The 21,973-nt window shown below is 47.2% G+C and overlaps 1 protein-coding gene across 11 annotated transcripts in view; it reads right to left on the bottom strand.

Moving 5' to 3' along the window:
• The window catches only part of camta1a (calmodulin binding transcription activator 1a), a 333,445-nt gene that overhangs the window by 16,749 nt on the left and 294,723 nt on the right, over positions 1-21,973 (bottom strand). For 7 of the 11 annotated variants that reach the window (XM_052057929.1, XM_052057924.1, XM_052057925.1 and 4 more), the window contains 5 exons: positions 16,257-16,410; positions 9,504-9,644; positions 6,206-8,529; positions 4,537-4,663; positions 4,273-4,407 (listed from right to left, as the gene is read on the bottom strand). In XM_052057929.1, coding sequence (XP_051913889.1) covers positions 4,273-4,407; positions 4,537-4,663; positions 6,206-8,529; positions 9,504-9,644; positions 16,257-16,410 — 2,881 coding nt within the window. Of the gene's footprint in view, positions 1-1,842; positions 2,284-2,311; positions 2,538-4,272; positions 4,408-4,536; positions 4,664-6,205; positions 8,530-9,503; positions 9,645-16,256; positions 16,411-21,973 lie in introns of those variants that run through there. The other 4 variants (XM_052057932.1, XM_052057927.1, XM_052057930.1 and 1 more) reach the window with 3 other exon arrangements.

The raw sequence follows: 21,973 nt of genomic DNA, 5'->3' as shown, positions 1-21,973 counted from the left end.
AATCGACCAGGTGTCTTGGGCAGAAGGCCCGTTTGAATTTCACGTTACTTTATAATACAGTGGGCATCAAGAAAGGGTGCATACACCGGATACAAAGCAAGAATCAAATTCAAATCTTCAATAAACAAACACGAAGCCTTGAACCAACACCATTTTGGAAGATGAAGTGTAAAATATTACTCTGAACAAGACAAAGTGAACTCGTCTGGCCACCAATGATGTGTGATGTTGTATATGTTCCATTTGCAACTAGCTCAGAGCACCTTATCAACATACAATTGTCCACAAGTCACAGAGCTTTTATCGGAACCTCTCAGACTGCCACAAGGGATGAATAAATAATGAGGGGCCACCACTGTGATGAAGAAAAGTTGAAACAACAACAACAATTTCAACATGAGTCCAAACACAGGGCCCGCCCTAGATCACCAGCTCATTGTGGACTTTGACATTTGGTTTGGCACTGGTGCCTGTGAGTACCACTTGAAAAGGAAGTGATTATAATGTAACATATAGGCCCACATGGACTCATGAAAAAAAACATTTGGATTTTGCTGCGTCTGTCTGAAGACTGTAAATGCCCCACTGTATTGGGAGCCCTGCTCAGCAGCATTGTTTCCGTGTTGCCATCCGCACAAAAGGTGGTCACAGTCACACATCGTTGTTTCATAGTTTCACTTCAGAGTTCATTCAGTAAATAATTGGCCTTTAAATGCTTGTGGTTTAGAAAGGAGGCAAAGCGAGGGCAAAAAGTTATGTTGGAAGTTGCTCAGCAGACCTTGTAGCTGCTGAAATGACAGACAGACAGAAAGAGATAGATAGATAGATAGATAGATAGATAGATAGATAGATAGATAGATAGATAGATAGATAGATAGATAGATAGATAGATAGATAGATAGATAGATAGATAGATAGATAGATAGATAGATAGATAGATAGATAGATAGATAGATAGATAGATAGATAGATAGATAGATAGATAGATAGATAGATAGATAGATAGATAGATAGATAGATAGATAGATAGATAAGAACTTGGTTGATTCCAATGTAAGCTTTTCTATCCCGGCAAAGTGTTCATGTCGATTATGCGTTATACTTGTGTGCTGTAGTAGCCACGCGCTTCCAACAAGAGTGACACACTACAGTAGCCCTGTGCTGAGCTTGTTTTCGGACAACTCCGGTGTGTGAGTACAAGTTGAAAAGGGATAGAAGCTGACTCTCAGCCGCAGTGAGATCATCAGGTGTTACCTACGTTGACTTAATTTGTCCGAAATGGATTTATTTTCTCCAAATAACTAATATCTCTGTTCACCTATCGTCGTCAGTGACATGAAGTGAGAGGAAGAACAATTAAAGGTTCATCCACTTGACAGCAGAAGGCACAGCAAATCTGTGTATCCACCAAGTGCCATTCACCCACCAAGTTTTGTGTTTAGTTAAATGGGCAGACATTGATTCAGTAAACAGAAAGCTGATCATGCTACTTTTTGTGACACTTTTGTTTGGCATTGTTCTGTGAGATTTTTTTCATGTAAAATAGGTGAATCAATCACAGCACTATTTAATGATGCATACATTATTCTGGGGTTTTCGTAAGATAACAATGCAGTCGGAGTGAGTCGGGTCTTTTCGACATTAGCCAGAGGTGGACATTTGTTTCGAACTCCACCTCGGCCCAGTTACAGCGTCAACTGAAGCATGCAACTTCAACTTCCTCTGACCCGCTCACGCTCTCTCTCTCTCACACACACACACACGCACGCACGCGCGCACGCACACACACACGCAATGGACATCAAGCCAGAAAAACACAACAATGCAGCCTGCAGTTCTAACCTTCTATCTTATTTTCCATCGGATAGAGTCCATCTCAAACGTCGGGTGAAAAAGCCTCTTTTGTTTGTTATGGAGGCTCAGGTGTTGGTCACCGGTATCCTGACCCACGCTAGTCGTTCCATGACTGCGTCCCACACACACACACACACACACACGCACACACACACACACACACACACACACACACACAGACGCGCAAAGCTGAAAAAAGAAATGTCCGTCCCAGCCCCTCAGACAAAGAAAGGCAAAAGCACATCCGCGTCCATGTTTTGTGGACCGAGTGTCATCCTATTCCACGGAGTCAAACAATGGAACAAGGAGAGAGCGGTGCGGAGAGCTACTCCTCTTGCTCTAAAAGCCCCCCTCCTCCTCTTCCTTCTCTTCTCTACTTCTTTCACCTCACACGCGCACACTAGTGCACACGTGCTGCCGGTAAACAGATGCCAGTGTTCCTCCAGCCCCCGCTCACCTCTTCTTTTACAGCACCGGCTTGAATCGGCGTAACATTCAAACAGGTTTGTTGTGCGTACGCTGATGGCGCCGCCTCGGTCAAGCGCATCTTTGCAATAGTCAACCAAACACGCCCACCCCCAGCACTTGCGCTGAATGCGTGTGTGCTGCTCGCAACAGTCTGCACGCCGCTTGCACGAGGATCTCGTCCGGCTGCAGCTGAGCGAGCCATACGCACACGCGCACACACGCCCTGGACCGATCAGGTTGGAAGTGTGGGATCTTATTGGAGAATTGTGGCTCTGTCCTGCCAATAGTTCTCTACCTGCAATGCTGCAGAGGAAGGAAAAAAAAGAAGAAGCGTCCCTTCCCCCACTCTGCATTATGACAAATCAAGGCAGGCAGACAGGCAGCAGTGCCACGAGCATGATCACAACACCAAGTCGTCCTCCTCGGCCAAGCTGCATACAAATCGCTCTGCGGACTAAATGCAGAGTTGCATCGGCCGCCTTACGGAATCAGGTGGCTGCACTTTGACTTCAAGTCCATGTATTCTGTCACACCGCATTGGAGGTGCAGCCTGATGGCTGTGCGGTTGACACCGACATGCAGCAGTGACACAGAATGCCCTACTTGTGAACAAAGTTATCAGAGACACTCAGAGTCTGGTGTGTGTGTGTGTGTGTGTGTGCGTGTGTGTGTGTGTGTGTGTGTGTGTGTTGGGGATGCTGGGGCAGCGTCTGTCCACGGGCGGTTGTCCTGATGCTGCTTAGGTAGCTTGCAAAAATCCAAAGGCAGAGCTGGCTCAAAATACATACCATTGCTATTGAATCACTTGACGTCTAGACTCATCCACAAAATGTGTTTCTGTTCTGGTGTCCAAGTGAAATATTCATATATAAACTGGCCACTTCATTGGTGCAATCCATGAAAAGAGCCGTATTCCAAATTCTCTCAGAATTAACATTGTCAGAGAAGTAACAATTTGCAGTGTGTTCACTTGAGTCTACATGAGGTGTTCCAATCACAAATTGAGCACCACTGTCAGTAACTACAAGATGTAAATAGAGCCATCTTTGGATTGTTGACGTACTACAGCTTCAATTATGTTGGTGTCTCTAATGTGTACAGTGGAGTCTTCACTACAGCCAAAGCAAAATAGCTCCTTCTCTTGGAAGAAAATCAAGAACGAGCAGCAGATGGCTGCCGGTAGCAAGCAAGGAGTTAAACTCAGCGAGGTAAAGGGGCGGGCTGCTATTTCCCATAGTCAGTCAGCTCCTCTTCAGCTGCTTCCGTGAATGAGCCAGTGATGCTGAGGCATCCGTGTATGAATGGCGGGGAAATGCGCTGCTTCATCTCCCTCCCGCTCCCACCAGGGCCGTCCGCAATGCAGCTGTCCTGGGAGCTCGTGCTTCACCTCGTCCCACTTCATCTTGTCGATGCACTGGTGCTTTTACGTGCACACATTCGCATCCACAAAGAACCAGGGTCACTATATCCTGGGGAATAGACCGCATGTCTTGCAGTGTTTGAGTGAGACAAGTCCTCATTATGAGTCTCATGCAGGCATTTTTCAACATTGCCTTTTTACTGTAAAAGTGAGCAAAACTGGAATTTTGTCTTAAATGCTTCTTCAAAGGTTCATCATCTTGAAAGTCTGCATTCTGTCCAAACAATATGTCCCGCCCATGATCGTCACCGTTAATTTCGTTCAAATATGCAGAACACACAAGTGCAAGTGCACATTCAAATCTGCATTCGTCATGAAATTTCACACTATGTTGGGAGGCACACACTGGTGAGGAGAGTGTAGACATGCTGCAATTGGCGCTGCTGTAATTTGAGGTCTGTCATTATAAGTGTCCGAAGGAAGAAGGAATCTGAAGCAGCACCACACAAAATTTCAGTTCATGTGAGAAATGTTCAGAGGAAGTTTGAGGAAAGGTGTAAAAAGTGGTTCGGAGTCTGAGTGAGACTTACCATCCAGTGAGAGCCAGTCGTGCTGAGCAGAGGGCAGAGAGGGAAGCGCACGGGCCTTGTACTCAAAAACCACAGAGTTGGAGATGATCTGATTGCTAACGGCCACTTGGAGCGTCACCAGACCTGTGTCATGAGCTGATGACCAAGAGCACATGTTTAGGATGTCGTGTGCAAATCAAATTCAGCAAATGCAGCTTCAACGTCACACTGTGACTGCAATTTTTGGGAAAAATAAATAACAAATAAGCAGCATGCACATCCCACCTGGGCAATAGCAACGCAGCACTCCCGGCTGAATGAGAGAGGCTGGAACTGAGATCTGGTCAAATAAGCAGCTGTAGTTTGAGGCAGCTTCTTGCCAGGAGCCTGTGATTAGCACTTTCACACCGCCCTTCAAAACACATGCACATGGAGTTCAGAAAGACAACGACAACTGCCTGATTGCTTTGGTTGTACGCTAGGTAGGCCTGAATGCAAAACTCGACCTTGGCAACGGTCAACCATTAGTTCTGGTATAGTCAGAGAGGCATTGTTTTGTGATTCAAGAAAACATCTGCATCACTTCTGATGAGACTAAAATGACATTGACTCTATGTATTCAGGTAACTTTTCTTTGGATAGTGGGCTGCAGTGACATGGCATACTGTAAATGCATGCAAATCTTTCCTGTCGGAAAATACTGGATTCGATGTAACATAAAGCATTATGAGTTGCAGCTGATTCAGGCTTTCATACTCGTTACTGCAGTTTATATGGAAGCCTTGGCTAGCTTTGTCTGCAAAATCATAGCTTAGGATACTGGTGTCGGAAGGCATTCAGTCTAACTTGCCTCTTGTTCCCGCTTGAGTCCTAAAGTCACCAGCAGGACCAGTCTCCAATCTCATGGACGGAATAAGTACATAAGTACATCAGACTTGGCTCAAAGAGCACTCCAAACATCTGCGCCCTTGTCCTTGTGTGAATTTAAACCAGATTTTGTGCCAAGTACTGAGAGATTTAAAACCACAAATAAGGCGTAATTGGGGACTGAATTATTTTGTTGTTCTTACCAAACACTGATGGTGCTAATGATACATTGATGCGATTTGCATACTGGAATTGTTGCATTGTTGGCCCTTCATGTGGATTTCACTGTATGAACTATTGTGCTGCCGTCTTGACCAGAACACCCTTGCACAAGAGATTCTGTATCTTAATGAGACTATTGCTGGTCTAAAAAAAAAAAAAAACAAATATCGAAACTCAGTAAAATGTGTCATTTACAGTGTTATGGTTACATGCAAAGTCTATGTTATTTGTGGTAGTACTGTGTTTGTCACTCTCATTGAACAGTATAAGCTCTCAATATGATGCAATGCATTTGTACACTGATGCAAACTGCAGCCACCAAATCATTTTGTGTCATTTTAGATGAAGAGTATTGGATGGAGTGCTTGATTGAAGTCTTTACACTGGTCAGTATTTTGCAAATGCCCCTCCAAAATGATAAATATATAATAAAATAAAATTCCTAAGAGTTGAGCCTGCCTCGCTATTGTATGCTGCCACCAAGAGCACAGAAGCAAAAATGACATCTTCAGTAAAATAGTGTAGGGAAATTTTTGTATTAGCCTTTACTGCTCTCTTGTGGACAGGAAATACAATGCCACGTTGATCATTTCTCCCATACTGAATTGTGTATTAGTCCGCTGAACATTAGAAGAGGAGTAGACAGCTTGATGCATCTATCCATTATCTGAAGCGCTTCTCCTCACGAGGGTCACGGGCGTGCTGGGGCCGATCCCAGCCGTCTTTGAGCGATAGCTGGGATACACCCTGCAATACTGTATTGCACATCCAAATTACAGATTAGCCAAAGCACAAAATACATCTTTAAGAACCAATGCTGGGTCGTAAGAATCGGGTTCCGTCAAATCAAACATAACTCACTCACCTCAGGATAGGACCACTCAGGAGAGTAGTCAGTGACCATGAAGAGCCGCCCAGTGGCCTGGAGCATGCCCAGCGCACCGTGCGCAACGGCAGCAGAGACCACGTCGGCTACATTCATGTAGGACAGCGCCGCCGCCTCTCCAGCGTCCCCCGCTGCACCAGCACCCCCGCTCAGAGACTGGGGGCTGCAGCATGGCTGAAGGCAGAGCTCTGATGGGTTGTAGCCAGACCCCCTGGCATCCTCGTGCCTCTGTCGGGGACCCCCGCCGGCAGCGTTTGGACTCTCCGAGCTGTGTGAAGTGACGAGCTGGTGAGCATAGATGCTTCCTCCGGCAGACATGGCCGTTCCACTGCCATCCACTGATATGAAGTCGTTAATTAGGTCCGAGAACTGGTTGCCGAAAGAGATGTCAAAGTGATCTAGGCTGATCTCCATGCCAGTGGCCCCTGCTCCTCCGTTATTGGCGGCTCCCCCCAAGCCTTGGTGGCTTGCAACAGCGTTGAAGAGTCCCTGGACCATGCCTGCTCCCTGGAGGAGTGGCTGCAGCTGCTGTTGCTGTGGCATATGATCGCAGCCATCGTCTCCATTTCCATTGGGAAGTGCCATGCCTTCGGCCGCACCACCGTTTCTTCCTCCTCCACCTCCTCCTCCACCGCCATCTGATGTCTGAATATAGTGCTCAGTGGCGCCTCCTTCTCCATTTCCTGCCACACAGGACTGCAATTGATCTGCTGGCTTGAGTAGATTCTCGGCTCCATTCTCGGGCGCTCTAGCCTGGGCAGAACTCACACCGGCCGGCTGCTCTAGAACCACCACCTCCTCGTGCTCATTGCCGAGCGCAGCGAAAGTCCCCCGGTACTGGAGCAGCTGCAGGGATCCAGTCTGGCTACCGCTGTCTGTTGGTGAGCCTCCATTACAGCTGGCCCTATGTTGGGTCTGTTGGTGGTGGTGTAGGTGACCATTACTAGCAGGAGATTCAGCCTTCACCACATGCAGCCCCATATAGGCTCCAGATTCCTGGGTGTTGTGCTCCATCATGTGTGCTTTCTGGCCCATGCTGGCCCTCCCCTGTTGCGCCTGGCTGGACTGAGAAGCATCCTGAAGGAAGAAACTGGGAGAACGGTTCTGGTGTGGCATGTGAGGACTAGACATTGCCTGACCATAACTCACGGCAGAAGCGCCGGATGCATAGTCCTGCTTGGCATTGATAGCACTGAAATCCATTTGCTCCAGGGTGGTGCTGGGACTTAAACCACCACCTGAAGGAAGCAAGGATCCTGCTGGGGTCAGCGTTAGGCTGCCCTGACCTGAACTGGTAGCAGGTGGCACCGACACGCCGCCATCACAGTTCACTACTGCCCCCACCTGGTAGCCACTCTCTTTGGCCAGCTGCTGCTCAAAGGAGGTGTCTTCGGTCTTGATGTTCTTCACTAAAGCTGAGCCAAAGCTGTAGCCATTGTCTGGCATGGGGGGAGAGCTCCGCAGAGCGTCGTCGGTGACACCACCACTGACCCCGCAGGAGGATGAGGCGCAGATTCCTTCTGTTTTCATTGCACTGCCTCCATAGGTTTGGCCTTGTTTGGGGTTGTTCAGGAAGCAGTCAGGGTCAAAGTTCATGTTGGTCTCCGGGATCTTGATGGTTCCAGAGTCCAGACTGCTTGAGAGAGCCAGTTCCTCGGAAACCCCAGCTGCGGACAACATGGAAAGGCTGTCGCCCGTGCTCCCGGGTTCCCCCACTGCTCCGCGGGCAAATGCGAACTTGTGACGATCAGAGGTCACGGAGAGCACCAAAGCCTGCGAGCTGGCATCAGCACCCATGAGGTGAGCGTTGGGGCCACCGGTCGGAGACATGCTGTAGACAGGGTCTCCGGCCACTTCTGACATGAAAACGCCCTGGGGAAGGCCGGACATGACGGAGGCCACGTGACTCATTCCTGTCACCGCAGGGCTGTCAGCCATGTCTGGGTCGCTGTTGAGGCCACTGCTGATGGACACGGGGGAGTTCTGGGTCGTGTCCGGAACCTCAACCTGGTTGGTGGATGACACCTCGGTGCTGTTCTGGTGCAGCAAGATGGGCTTGTGGACTTTACCGTTGCGTTTCTCCCTGGCACTGCCTCCTCCTCCCCCTCTTTCTCCTCCTCCTCCTCCTCCCCCGGTGCTTTTGGTGCCACCATGGCTACTGTTCTCAGTTTTCCCTTCGGACACGTCGTTGTTTTGCAGTTCTGAGTGAGCGCTGCTGTAGGATCCTGTACGGGGGTCCACCTTAGGGGAGATGATGCGATGTTTGGCGCTGTTGCATTTGTGATGCACGCTGCTACCAGCACCTAAGGGCGAGCAGGAAACAGAGGATTTGGATTAGACATGGAGGAAATAATGTAAAAAGACACAGAATGTCTAAAATTTGGGATCATTTCAACAAATAAGACAAACACAGCTGTGCATCTAGTAAACTGTCAGCTATGTGAATACAGCCTACCACTGCTTGTCGGAACAAACTGTATACCATATCAGGCGGTTTGAGTACAAGGAGAATGGAAGCAACCGATGACGCACTTTCAGTCTCTTTATTGAACAAATGGTAACACAACACGGTAAATACCAGCACATACCGAGCAGACCAGCTCATGGCCTCAACTGACCCCATCACTTTACACACAACACTAAAGCCCCCTAGCGATTGGCCAACAGCACAGACCCATTCGCTCACTTCCAAGTCACTCAACTGGCCAGACCAATGTCACAAAGAGAACATGTAAAGTGTGAAGATGGCGACCCCAAGCGGACAAAATATATTACCTGCACAATCACATGCATATACCGCCTGTTGCTATTGACGTTGATGCTTGAAGCTTTCAAATTGGTCTAAAGCGAAGCGTCACTTTCCAGATGTGGTCTATTGTGGGCATGGTATGGAAGATAATCCTGCCATAAGTGAGGAGCTACCGCTGTTAAACTCACTTGAGCATTTTCACTAGTCATGCATTTCGATCCCCAGCGACAAGGGTTCCTTTGCCTTTTTTAGGTCATACAATGGTGCGTCTAAACGATCATGGCTCAAATCTCTTAAACTGAAAGCATAACATAGTGTATTGTTATGATGGAGAAAGGAAAATGTGCAGTTCTGATGCAAAATATCACACTGTGACACAAATACAGATGCTCAAGTTTACATCGAATGGAAGCGCGATCAACTGCGACCCCATTCTCTAATCTAGCATGTCAAAAGAAAAGGTTCCTTGAGCTGTATTGCCGCTCGCCCCTCGACAACAAGCTCCGCCCCGGTCACTAAAACCCTTACCCAGCGTGCCAGTGCAGAGGCAGTTGTGAGTCCGGGGAGGTGGCTTAGTTTGGTGGCTGTCCAGTATCTGTTGCACTAGCTGCTCCACTGAGAAGCCAGAGCTGCTGTTCCCGTTGCTGCAAGTCCACTTGATGCCATGAACTGCCGGGAGAGAGGAGGAGGAGACACAGATGTCAGACCACCAGCCACGCCGAATGCCCCCCAACCTGCGACCTGATCACACGACACCTCACAGCGATTGCTGCTCAGGCCTGGGGGCAAACAGACAACCTCCTGACTGCCGTCTCTCTCTATCTCGCTCTGTTTCCATCGTCCTCAGACAACAGCAAAGAAAAACGTGCCTTCCTCCCTGAACAACATTTCGTCTCCCATCAGTGCCTTGTGGAAGTTGCCTTTTCTTTCCCCACATGCTATTGTGTCCTCCCTGTGAGAGCTGATGAAAGCGACAGCAAGCCCATTCCTTCCACCCGCTGCTGTTACCCTGACCCAATTCTCTACTCTGACAGGGGAAGAAACCCCAGCCACAGACTTTCTCCTTGTGAGCTCAGTCAGACATCCTGATACTCTAATCATACTCCATCGGTATGCTTGCCAAGCAGCCCAAATGTCGTCTTATCAGATGGATTTCTCTTTTCGTGGCTGCAGATAGAAACTGTGCATTAGATGGCTGAAGTGAGAAAAAAAGGTTCAGAATTTTCTAGTGAAGCACATTCATCATAATTCACCAAAGTAAATCCAGCGCCATATTTTACCTTATTCTTTCTTTCTAAGCCTGTAAGAGAGATAAGTATAGAATATGGACAACAGCATGGTATGGAAAATGCTCAGATAGAAAGGAAAAGTTGTGATTTGTTGTTGTTGTTGATTCAGAGTCATATCAACATATACATTCCATCCCCTTTCGATATGGTTTACCCTCATTAGGGTAGCGGGTGAGCTGGAGCCACCTGACTTTGGGTGAGAGGCCAATTAATACAGGGCACACAGTGGATAAAAACACAAGCATTCACAACACCTTCAATGAAGACAACATGCATGCCTTTGTTGGGGAATGGCGGATTACAGAGAGAACATGCAAAGTCAACATAAAAGACCAGATTTGAAGTTTTCTTGACTATGAGGCCAACATTTTAACCTCCACTTAGCAGCATTTCACATCCATCCATCCATTTTCTGATCCGCTTTATCCTCACAAGCGTCACGGGGGGTGATGGAGCCTATCCCAGTGATCTTCGGGCAGTAGGTGGGGGACACCCTGAACCGGTTGCCAGCCAATCGCAGGGGAAACGGAGATGAACAACCATCCGTGCTCACACTCACACCTAGGGACACTTTAGAGTGGTCAATCAGCCTACCATGCATGTTTTTGGAATGTGGAAGGAAACCGGAGTACCCGGAGAAAACCAATGCAGGGGGAACATGCAAACTCCACACAGGAAGGTCGGAGCTGGGATTGGACCCATGACCTCTGCACTGTGAGGTCGACGCGCTAGCCACTGGACCACTGGACTGCCAGCATTTGACTTATGATGCTTAATTTTTTGTGAAAAATAGCAGAATGCACATTTACAGTGTCTTCATGATCTTCATGATGAGCAGACCTCGACGAAGCAGCTATGACCTGTACATGCATACACATACATGACTGGACAAGCACACGCGCATACACATCCTTGTTATCACCGTCTTCATCGCTCTGATTCTTTTTCCCCTGTGACGTGGTTCGATAATGCGGAGCGCAACGGTGACCGTGCAGGTGGTCATTTTCGGTCGCGTCGGGGTTACCCCCATGCTGACATAAACCATGTTCTTCCAAGGCTGCATTTTTGGCCGCATGATTCAACCGCAGCTGAAAATGCAGCCTTTAGAGTACACAGCATGTGAACTTGTCAACACAAAGTTAGCACACACCTGCCAATATCAAAGATGGCTCTTATTAACCACAAATAAAATTCAACTGCCCAAGTAAGCTTTTCCTCACATTCCTCTGGTCGCATCTTATAGCACAAGCCATGGTCTGAAGAGAGCTTCCTTCAGAGTGATGTCATTGTTCAAAGATAAAAGTCCAGAGAAGAGTGTAGAACAATCAGCATTTCCAAGGCATTCACTGAACATAGTGAAGATGAATGTCATCACCAAGAGAAGAATACATGACACTGCAGCAGCTAGATCCATCCATCCATCCATCCATCCATCTATTTTCTCATCCGCTTATCATCCAAGTGTCGCGGGCATGCTGGAGCCTATCCCAGCCGTCTTCAGGCAGTAAGCGGGGTCCAGCCTGAACTGGTTGCCAGCCAATCGCAGGGCACATAGAGACAAACAACCAGTCAAACTCACAATCACATCTAACGGCAATTTGGAGAGACCGTTTAACTCAGGGGTCAGCAACCCAAAATGTTGAAAGAGCCATATTGGATCAAAAAAACGAAAAACTAATGTGTCTGGAGCCGCAATATATTTGCCTTAAAAAGAAGGCAACACACGCTGTATGTATGTATGTTAGCTATATTAGCCTACTATCAAAATGATTAAGTTGGCAACAAATACACAATGAGCCTTCCTCATGAACCGTTTTTTTCCCCCTGCAGTGCATCCTGAAGAGCAGGGGGCACAACCATTTTTGACCAAAGCTCTATTTTTCGATCAACCAGCCTCCCGCGATCGACCCGTGACCGCACTCGCACGCACTTACACACGCATGCCATAATGAGCCACAGCCATAGTAGCCCCTGAGATGAATGAGGCACGGGACGCACTTTTGCAGCGTGTTAACTTTCATAGCTGATGTGCACCATTTTAAAAGGCTTCTCTCGGTCCTTCAGATTGCCATTCTTTGCCAGTTCCCTCGGTGAATTGGACATGAAACGCTGTTTCTTCATACAAAAGCCACCTGACTGGCATCCCGTCCTGCTAATAGAAACGTGTGTCGCAGGCTGTGACGCAAATCTTCGTTGACAGAAATGTTGAAATATAATATTTATTCGACACATTTTTACAGCATTGCAACATGTTAAGAATGTTTGTCCTCCTACAGAAACCATATTCAAACAAAAAATATATTTTCACTCCCCCATCTTTTTCCATTTTCAAACATTTTTAAAAAGCTCCAGCGAGCCACTAGGGCGGCGCTAGGGAGCCACATGCGGCTCCGGAGCCGCGGGCTGCCGACCCCCGGTTGAACTTATTCCTTGAAAATGTAATTGCCCTGTTTGACAGTGACACTTTAAGTTATAACAGTATAACAGAGGAACGTGCTTTGTGTGTGCTTTGATTGCATTAAATGATGCAACTGCCTTTTCCTGCAGACAACACACTGCCATGAGATCAAGAGAAAGGGCAGAAAAACTTAATAGGCATTGCCGTTATTTCTTATTTTTGTATTTGGAGTGCAGGTGGATGCTAATGGATGATTTTGCATGTCTGCCTTACAACTACGCCAAAGCCTTTCACAGTCTTCTCTAGTCTTTTAAGACTTCCAGTTTAGCGCCATGTTGAATGGACGAGCTTCGAGTAAATATTCCACTGACCATATATTGGTAAAAGAGCAGAATAATCTGCGGCAGATGTCTCAATGAATCGTTAGCTTCTGTGCCGTCCACGATGTTTTCTTGTACAGTTGAAAAAAATGGTGTGTCGAATTGATTCAATTTTATTTTATTAATGTCAATAATAAAATGTGGATTTAGACGCATTTTGTAAGATGTATCTTCGACTTAAAAAAAAAAGACATTGATCTAGAGGATTTCATTTCGTGCAACCACTTGACGAAATAAAATGGAGTCAATTCAACACACCATATTTTTCAGTGTAGAGAGGTGGGACAATGGAAGCACCATTTCACAAAATTAGCTGTTGTGTTTCAGAGTTCTATAGGAATTTATCCACTCAGCAGGGGCCAATTTGAACTGAATTCTAGACACAACACTAAAATGTGTTTAAAAAAAAATATCTGAATCTGATTGAACAATTCAGTGTAGGTGCTCCCTCAGGGCCTTCGAAGTCGCTCCACTTCCACACGTTACAAATGTTTCCCCTTCTCTCATGTTCGGATAATCGTCAAATATGTTGCAATTTGAGAATCGATATTTATCACTGCAAGCCATCGTTCAGCCCTGATCACTCGGGCTTTGCCACTCTTCTGACTCAAGAGTCAGTTTTCAACTCCATTGCTTATAGTTTAGATCTCAATAGCAACAACACAAAAGACAGCAAACACAGGCCGATCACTTCAGCATCCACATCTGATAATGAACATCACGCCACCCGGATGAAAAACAGCATGGAAGTCACATCCCAACAGGTTGCCCCTGGTCATTACGGGATGGCAGCAAAGCTCAGCTTGCTTTGTTTTGTCCTTCCCATCCCCACTCTCTCTGTAGTCTGGAGAAGGGCCTTGTGTCTGTCTGTCTGAGTATTTGTTAAAATCTGTCAGCAGGCTGCGGGCATAGCCGCGGAGAGAGCAGGAGCTCCGTGTTTGTAGCATGAGAGCAGAGCAGTGAATCAAGCTGGCTGTCTTGTCTATACAACTGTAGCGCGACTGAGTAATGATGCCAATCTCTTGGATTCTCCTCACTCTCTTGACTCGTTATCGTTCTCATCCAACACCGGAGGGTGCGTGAGACCAGCCGAGGTCACGCAAATGTATGCCTCAGTCGTTGGACATGGGAATGTGTCCTTGCCATGCATGGGACAGAGCAAGCTCAACCCACACATACATTGCCCATTTCACCTTTGTAAAGTGTGTCATTCGGGCTGTCAAACTGGAAAAGTACTAACACTATATTGAAGAGACAGGGAAGAACGATACAGTTGAGGGTAGTTACGCTGTTTTGCGGAAATATTTGTGTGACATGAAACACAGGGATCACTTGCTGAAGAAACAGCCATTTTGGAGATATGCACACAGCATGAAACTAAATTCATTTGATGCACTCTGGACCATAACGTTTGCTGAATTTGAATTCTGATGTTTTTGGCACAGTCCTGACAAAAAAAAGGGAAATCAGGTCTGCTAGTTTATCGGCAGCAGCTCTGTGGAATCAGATAAAAGCACATATAGTGTGCAAATATCTGTGTGTGTATGTGTCACTTTTGTACTTTGTATGTGTACATTGCAACCACCGAGCCTGCATATGCATTTTTCAAATGATGTCCTATGTGAGGGAGGTACATTCTTATAACTTCAAGTGCAGGTCCATTTTTTCAAATGTAATGGATTTTCACATTCTTGGAAGAAGAATTCATCACCATCATCCAATATACGACTGCGTGAAAATAGCTGTCAAACAACTTGACAAAAAGTATAAGCAAAACCAATATGTTTTTCACAACTTTGGACAAAGCTTGCGTTTGGTGCAAGTGTACCAAATACATTGCAAGGGGAATCGAGCCAATACAACACGTCCCTTCTCATTTCAACATATAATGTCTGGTGCTACCGAAAAGAACCACTAGATGACAATGTTGCCCCATCACAGAGCTTACTTAAGCATGACTAACCCTCCATTACAGGAGGCTAGAAAGGAAAGGAAAAGATAAAAAAAAAAAGTGCATAGACAGAAAGCATGATTTTTTTTTTTTTTGCTGCACTTTATGGATTCCTTTCGCGCAGCCGGCTAGCTGGAAGGCGTCACCCTCTTTGTCCCAACAACTCCCAAAGTTAATGACTTAACGCATTACTGCAAATGGTGCTTGGTTTTACATTAAGTCGCAGATGTAATGAACACTGTAGGCCATTGTTGCTCGGCGGCTTTATGTCCTCAAAGTGACAGGAAGTGGAGCAGTGAGTAGGATAATGATGTAGACAAAAGCTCAGTGATGATACCTGTCAGTGCGCAGTGAGCAGGGGCGAGTGCCTTTAAGGCTCCTCTTTAGCTGGCCACAGCACAAATAATTGGCCATTGGAAGTCATCACCCTGCCATCGCATGCTCGCTTGCCCTAAATCACAGATGGGTGGTTATGGGGATGTATACTGATGCCTGGAAGATTGAGCATGTTGTACAAAGTCCCCATTTGACCATTACCATCATCTGAAAGACCCTGACCTTTTCCACCAGATCACCTTAGTCCTTAGGAAGGCACAGAGACACATAAACACACACACACACAGACACACACACACAGACACACACACACACACACACACACACACACATCTAGAACGTCTGTAAAGGTGATAACAACATCGGTCAATACAATGGGGTGGAGGCTGGCTCAGAGGGGTACTTTCCGGTGATTCAGACATTCCTGCTCCCACATGCTAACATGACTCAATAGCCAATGTGATGTCCTGCTGTGCCTTGCCACACTTGCACTTGAAGGAGGTGAACTCTTGACCTGGCCTGAGCGGAGTCGGCGGTATTGGATGGGCTGCCCTTTGACCCGCAACTTCCAAACGGCTTCAGCAAGGCCGCACACCCATCCAGTACGACTTCAAGAAGGAACATTGAGTGGCCAAAGATGCTCTCTGACTGAGGTGCTTACGGGCACTTCAGCTCATAGGAGCAGACGGCGGCTCCGCAGACAAACAGAATCTCTCCCTCTCTCTCTCTCTCTCTCTCTCTCTCTCTCTCTCTCTCTCTCTCTCTCTCTCTCTCTCTCTCTCTCTCTCTCTCTCTCTCTCTCTCTCTCTCTCTCTCTCTCTCTCTCTCTCTATCTCAGGCGCGCAAAGAGCATTTGAGAGCAGCGCGTTTGGTATGGAAAGCTGTACATGTACATGTAATTTTCTCAATGGAGAGCGAAACACTCACACATGGGTTTGAGCTGGCCGATCAGTTCCTCCTTGGTCCATTTGGCCCACTCCTTCTTGTCCGTATTGATGGAACACAGGATCGGACCGCATGGTTTGCCACAATCCTCAATGGCCGGCACATTCAAATAGTGGACGAGCACAATGTCAGGATTCTGTGGGGAGAGCACAGATGAGATTACGCGTTGCGTCAGCTGCAAGGGGAACACACTCGGTGCCCCGAAGAAGACGACAGCAAAGAGTGGACGTTGCAGCTCAGCTATTAGTGTTTCACCACTCTGAAAGGTGCCAGCTGGTTCATGAGAAATCAAACTAGAAGCAGCACATACAGTGGTCTCACACACACACACACACACAACTGTAATGTCTCATTCATCTGTATCTGCCTGGGCATGGATTTAGATTTTTCAATCCATCAACTGCCAAGTTCAGCAGATAGATTAGCGGTTGATGATTTGACCCAGTCACGGTTTGTCAATAGAGGGCACTACGGAAGGAGGAGGGCACTGAATCACATTGAAAAGGACAAACGTTAAAAAGGACAAACATTAAATCATGAAAATGAAATATCAGAAGAGAAAACATCAAAAACTATATATATCTGGTTTTGGATGAGCAGGATAAATCGTATACAGTAATCAATGAATACAATTGATTCCTGCATCTGTGGCATCGCAAACGACTGTTACATGTGTGTTTTGCGCAGTCGGTCCTCACGCCATACACACGTATTGGACACACGACCTTCAGTATGAACTGATTTACATTTGGCCCCTCGCAGCTGAAGCCAGAGGGCAGCCACCTTACGTTGCCGCTGACAACACTGTTACCAGTGTGTGTGTGTGTGTGTGTGTGTGTTTGACACCAGGATGCCCGTATGGACTCAGGAGAGCTTCTTAAAGAATCGAGTTCATTGTTAGAGTCGACCATCCAGTGTAGAAGCTCTCAATAAAGTGGGTGGTGGTTTACAGGGATTAGGTGTACATTGTGCACCACATTTTGTTCTGATGGGCTTTGTTTTCATTCCATTTCTGATGCTTCTGACAACATGATGCAGAGAAATTTTTGATTCGCATTCTGATCTACAAAATGTGCAGACTTATTGGTATAGCCATACGGCACACACACTGTCATTTTCGCCCTAGAGACAGAAACTAACGTGAACACGCCACGGTGATATCAAGGTATTCAAGTTAGGCACGCTTAATGGGTGCCAGTGGCATCGTTAAGAAGGTGTTGGTTTCACTCGTTTGTCCCTTCACATAGAAGTCCGCGATTGTGCACCATGTGACGCTGAATTCCACCACCACCGCCCAATAAGCTTGAAACGGAGTTACCTCTACGGCTAATGTCATTTTCTGTTTGGCCTGGTTGACCGGAACTTGCCACACCCAATAAGGCCGCCGCATCAACTTGGCAGCTGGAACGTCAATGTGGCGGCTATGCTAGATGTGGCCCAGCCAGGCTGCTACATTATATGTACCGGTAGTTTTGTCTTCATATAGAACTCGGTGAAGTCAAGTGGAGCCAGGGCCGCATGTATGTGAACATGTATAGTGTATTTATGGACTTCATCCGAGGTTTTTTTTTCTTCAAACCAATTTACAGACATACATGATAATGCAACCTCTTTCCTAGGCTGCAGCATAAGAACAGTGAACAGTTTGGCCGTGCGTCGTCTACTGTGACGGCATGGCCGACTGGTTGGAGCAAATGGCTTCATCTGTGAAGTGTGATGATTGTTCTGGCATGGTTTTCTTTCCCCAGCTGGACTAACTGTTTTCGTTTGGCTTTAAAAAAAAGTGAAATGCCTTTCGAATATGACAATCATTTAGTTTAAACTCAGCTCAACCTGATTCATACAGCACTGCGCAACAAGCGCAACTCTAAGAAAGTGCTGTAAATGATAAAAGACAAAGATTCAAACAATAATACAATAATAATGACAATAACACAATAAAACAATAATAATGACTCACAAGGCAAATGTTCTAATTAAAATATTCAATGGCTCCCTTGACATAAGGTACTTTGGGGGGGTGCACCTTTTAAACTTTTATTCCTTCTTGTTGAACATTGTGCAAAAAGATGACAACTAATAATGAGAGAATGAATGTCGTGTGTGTGTGTGTGTGTGTGTGTGTGTGTGTGTGTGTTTGTGTGCGTGTGTGTGGCACCCCTGCACCCATAAGAATTCGTCCAGTGGTCAGTAATTTCCAAGTACAGTATACACCATACTTAATGTTAGAAGCATGCAGGCATTTGCAGCTAAACAAGAAACAACAATGGACAAAGAGGTTGATTGAAAGAAAATGCAATAACAACACTTGTGTGCCGCTGCCGGTTAAAGCTTCATCCTAACCAAATCAAGATGCGGCTACAGTAGGTTGGTGTGCCCTCTCGCTGTCTATACCATTAATTAGGGCAACAGTCACCCGTGCTCCATCTCACGCTCTCTCCCCTGTCATCAGACAGGGGTACGTCTGAGGGCGACCGGGCGTAGCAAAACAATGCCTTGTGTGAAAAAGAAGCCCGAACAGGCAAACGAGTGCCGCATCTCCCTGCTTTGCTTGTCTCCTGTCATTGATGCGGACAGAGGCCAATGGCGGCGGCCCCGTTTGGTTGCAGATGGCACAGGGTGGCCAGCCATGCCCCCAGGTGGCACCACCAGCTGTGCCAACGGCAAAGCCACATACCCCCACGTCTTTACTCGGGACAGCAGAAAGGGTGCAACACACTCGTACGTGCAGTAGGTTGAGGATGTAAGGGTGGGAAGCGTCCACAGCTAAAAGACCATGTGGTGATGATTCAAACCTTGTAAAGTGTGCGTACGTGCGTGTGTGTGTGTGTGTGTGTGTGTGTGTGCGCACGCCCACTACTTGAAGAGCAGGTGTACCCGCCATTTTGTTTTCCCACCTTTGAACAGCTTATGATGAGCAAGAGCCTCCCAACTCATACGCACCTCTCCACATTATTCAGCAAGAGGAGAGAGGAGCCACAACAAGCAAGTGAAAATGTAAAGTGCCACATAAATCAAGATGGTGATTTCACTGAATTTCCTACTGGCTGCTTTTCCACCACACAATATCACAAGTATCAAGAATCAAGTCCAACTTTACTGTCAAACGTGCTGTATGTGCAACACACAGCACAGATGAAATTTCTTCCCTCTCAAGAAAAACAGAGGAGCCGCTGCAGGTGCCCGTGCCGCCATCAAAAGAAAAGTTAACATAAAATGACAGAATAATACAAGACCACACATTAGTCAGAGACACTTGTGCAATCTTAACCACATTCCTGCATACACATTGTTGTCTGAAGCAGTTATAGATGAAAGAGGAGCGAATCAAAGTGTTAAGGGTTGGAAACAGACTAAAGGTTCTACCCCCCCCTCCCCCCGGATACTATTTTCTAGCAAAAAATGAGATCTCATTAAGTTCTTGATGAATTGTGTAATGTGGCCTTTGGGTTGCTTTTTTAGCTTCCCAGAGGGTTGCGCTCTCTCTCCCCACCTCAGCGGTAGAAGGGGATTCTTAGACGCCTGTGGACTTGGTCTCCTAATGTGCACGTTTGTATGACTCGATGGTTTGCGTCTGAAAACACGGCAAAATGATGCGATGTGAGAACACGGGTGCCAACCAGTAAAGCCTCTTTTTACATGCGAGTGCGTGCGACGGCAGCATGTCCACAGACAGTGTTTTGTGTTCATGTTTATCGCGCCTCCCTAGAACAGATGCGTAGATGTTCAGCTAATTGCAGGAGAGTCTGGGGGAGTCAGCCACGGGGGCGCAAGGCCTGCTGAGTGGGCGGGGGAGCGCCTGCACCTAAAGCTAACACACCAACATTGCCACCATTTTTAAGCGTAAGAGGGATAAGTAGGAAAGAAGTCAATGTGCGATAACAAGCGCACCTTTGCAAGTGGGACTATGCAAGATATTGCCATCGCAACCAGTGAATGAAGGTGATGCTGTAGCCAGGCAACAGCTTTTCTCTGGCACCCACACACTTCCAGGCAGCCTCCTGCAATCTATCAGTGGCTGCCTACCTTGTCCTCAGGTCACAAACATTGTTCTACTCCACTCGACAAGGATGGAAGGAAAGAGAAGTTTGAGCTCATGAAGCTGAGGATGGAGACAAAGTTTGATGTAGATGGATAAAATGACCTTGAATTTCTTCGGAATTCGAGTGTGCAACTACAAGAGAAGAAGAATACAATCTGCTTTCTGAAGCTGCTCAAGTTAAGCGTCGGCTGTCTCATGAAGCCACCGTGACCCCGGCGGCCAGTCCGCTTCCCTCGGAACACCTCCACGAAACCAGCAACCCGCCAACACGTTGTGATAGCTAAACAGGTCAGTGTATAGACGTCAAGTTAGATGGAGAGGTGCACTGAAAGTCTAAAGGACACGGCAGGAGCGCCCAGCTGAAGCCAATAAACAAGGCAGTGGAGTCTGCACCTGCTTTTCGGCTTTTGCTTTGAGAAGCATGTGATAAGAACGCCAATAACATGAAAGGATCTTAATGAGAGGGGACGCTTCACGGAACCTAGACAAAACGGAGGCGTTGGAGGGAGGGAGGAGACTGGGGAAACTCTCGCTCCTCTCTGATAAAACATCCCACAAAGAGGAAGACATGCAGCTTCAAAAGCCTGTCAAAGTACAGGAGACAGTGGAGCACATGTGGCCTTTTTCACTAGAAGGTGGAATGAGGAAAAACAGGCAGAGGAAGAAAGGAGGGAGAGAGCAGACAGGTGCGCTTTGAACTCCGAGGCAACAGGGATATTTCTTTCAATGAAGGAAATATCCCCAAAATGGGAGCAGTCAATTGCTTTGTCAGAAACATTCGGCATCAAGGAAATACGAGAGAGCGGAGGCGCTTGCGCTGCCGTGCCTGTTGGTCACCTTGATAGGTTTGAGGATGCCGACCGGTACTTCTAAATGGAGTGTGAATGAGCGTCTGGAGGCGCATGTCGCTACGCTGATACGTGTGGACAATGAGCACAATGAATGGAGAGCACCCGCAAATCCAGTTGGACTGCATATTATCATGCGCGTGAGCTGTAGGTCGCCCGCCGAGGTCGAGCGCAGGGGCGTGCATGCGAGACGAAGGCGATGGATGCCACTCGTCGGGGAGCCTTCTGGCCTCTGACTCCAACGCGGCGCACCTCACAGCTGGGTCACCAACATTGTTGCTCATTTCAAGGTCAACAACGGCGTCAGGGCTTCGGTGGGTCGCCCGCCGCGGTCACGACAAGATTTGCGGCATGCGCTTTGAACCCCAAACGCTCCCTGGCATCGGGTGCCTTTCAGAGTGTGGGGGTAGCTGGCAAGCGCTTCACCTCACATGAATTAAACCTCATGCCAAGCCCACCAAATTAGACAGCAAATAGCCTGAGGCTGCTGTCTGGGTAGCAGAGCAATCCATAAAGTGAATCGGATTCGGCCTAATTAGGGGATCTCAAGCACCGCTTCAGCTCCCGAATCCATCCTCCGATTTCCCTCGTTACTACTCAAACGTTACACTTTGCAGGTAGCCAACCCATGCGGGCTGAACTTGAATTGCCTCCGTCGCACGTCTGAAAGCGCAAGAGCAGATGGCACGCTAGGTGATCCCGATTTAGGGGACAGTCAGACTCCAGCACCTTGTGTCCTGGTGAGGAGATATAAAAGGCACACGCTGGAACTTTTGAGGAACAGGAAGAGGCTAGCATGTTTGAGTGTG

The sequence above is a fragment of the Hippocampus zosterae genome, chromosome 2 (genome assembly GCF_025434085.1).
Source record: "Hippocampus zosterae strain Florida chromosome 2, ASM2543408v3, whole genome shotgun sequence".
Lineage (NCBI taxonomy): Eukaryota > Metazoa > Chordata > Actinopteri > Syngnathiformes > Syngnathidae > Hippocampus > Hippocampus zosterae.
The sequence above is the reverse complement of the archived record's forward strand: the minus strand, read 5'-3'. Positions and strand labels throughout refer to the sequence as shown.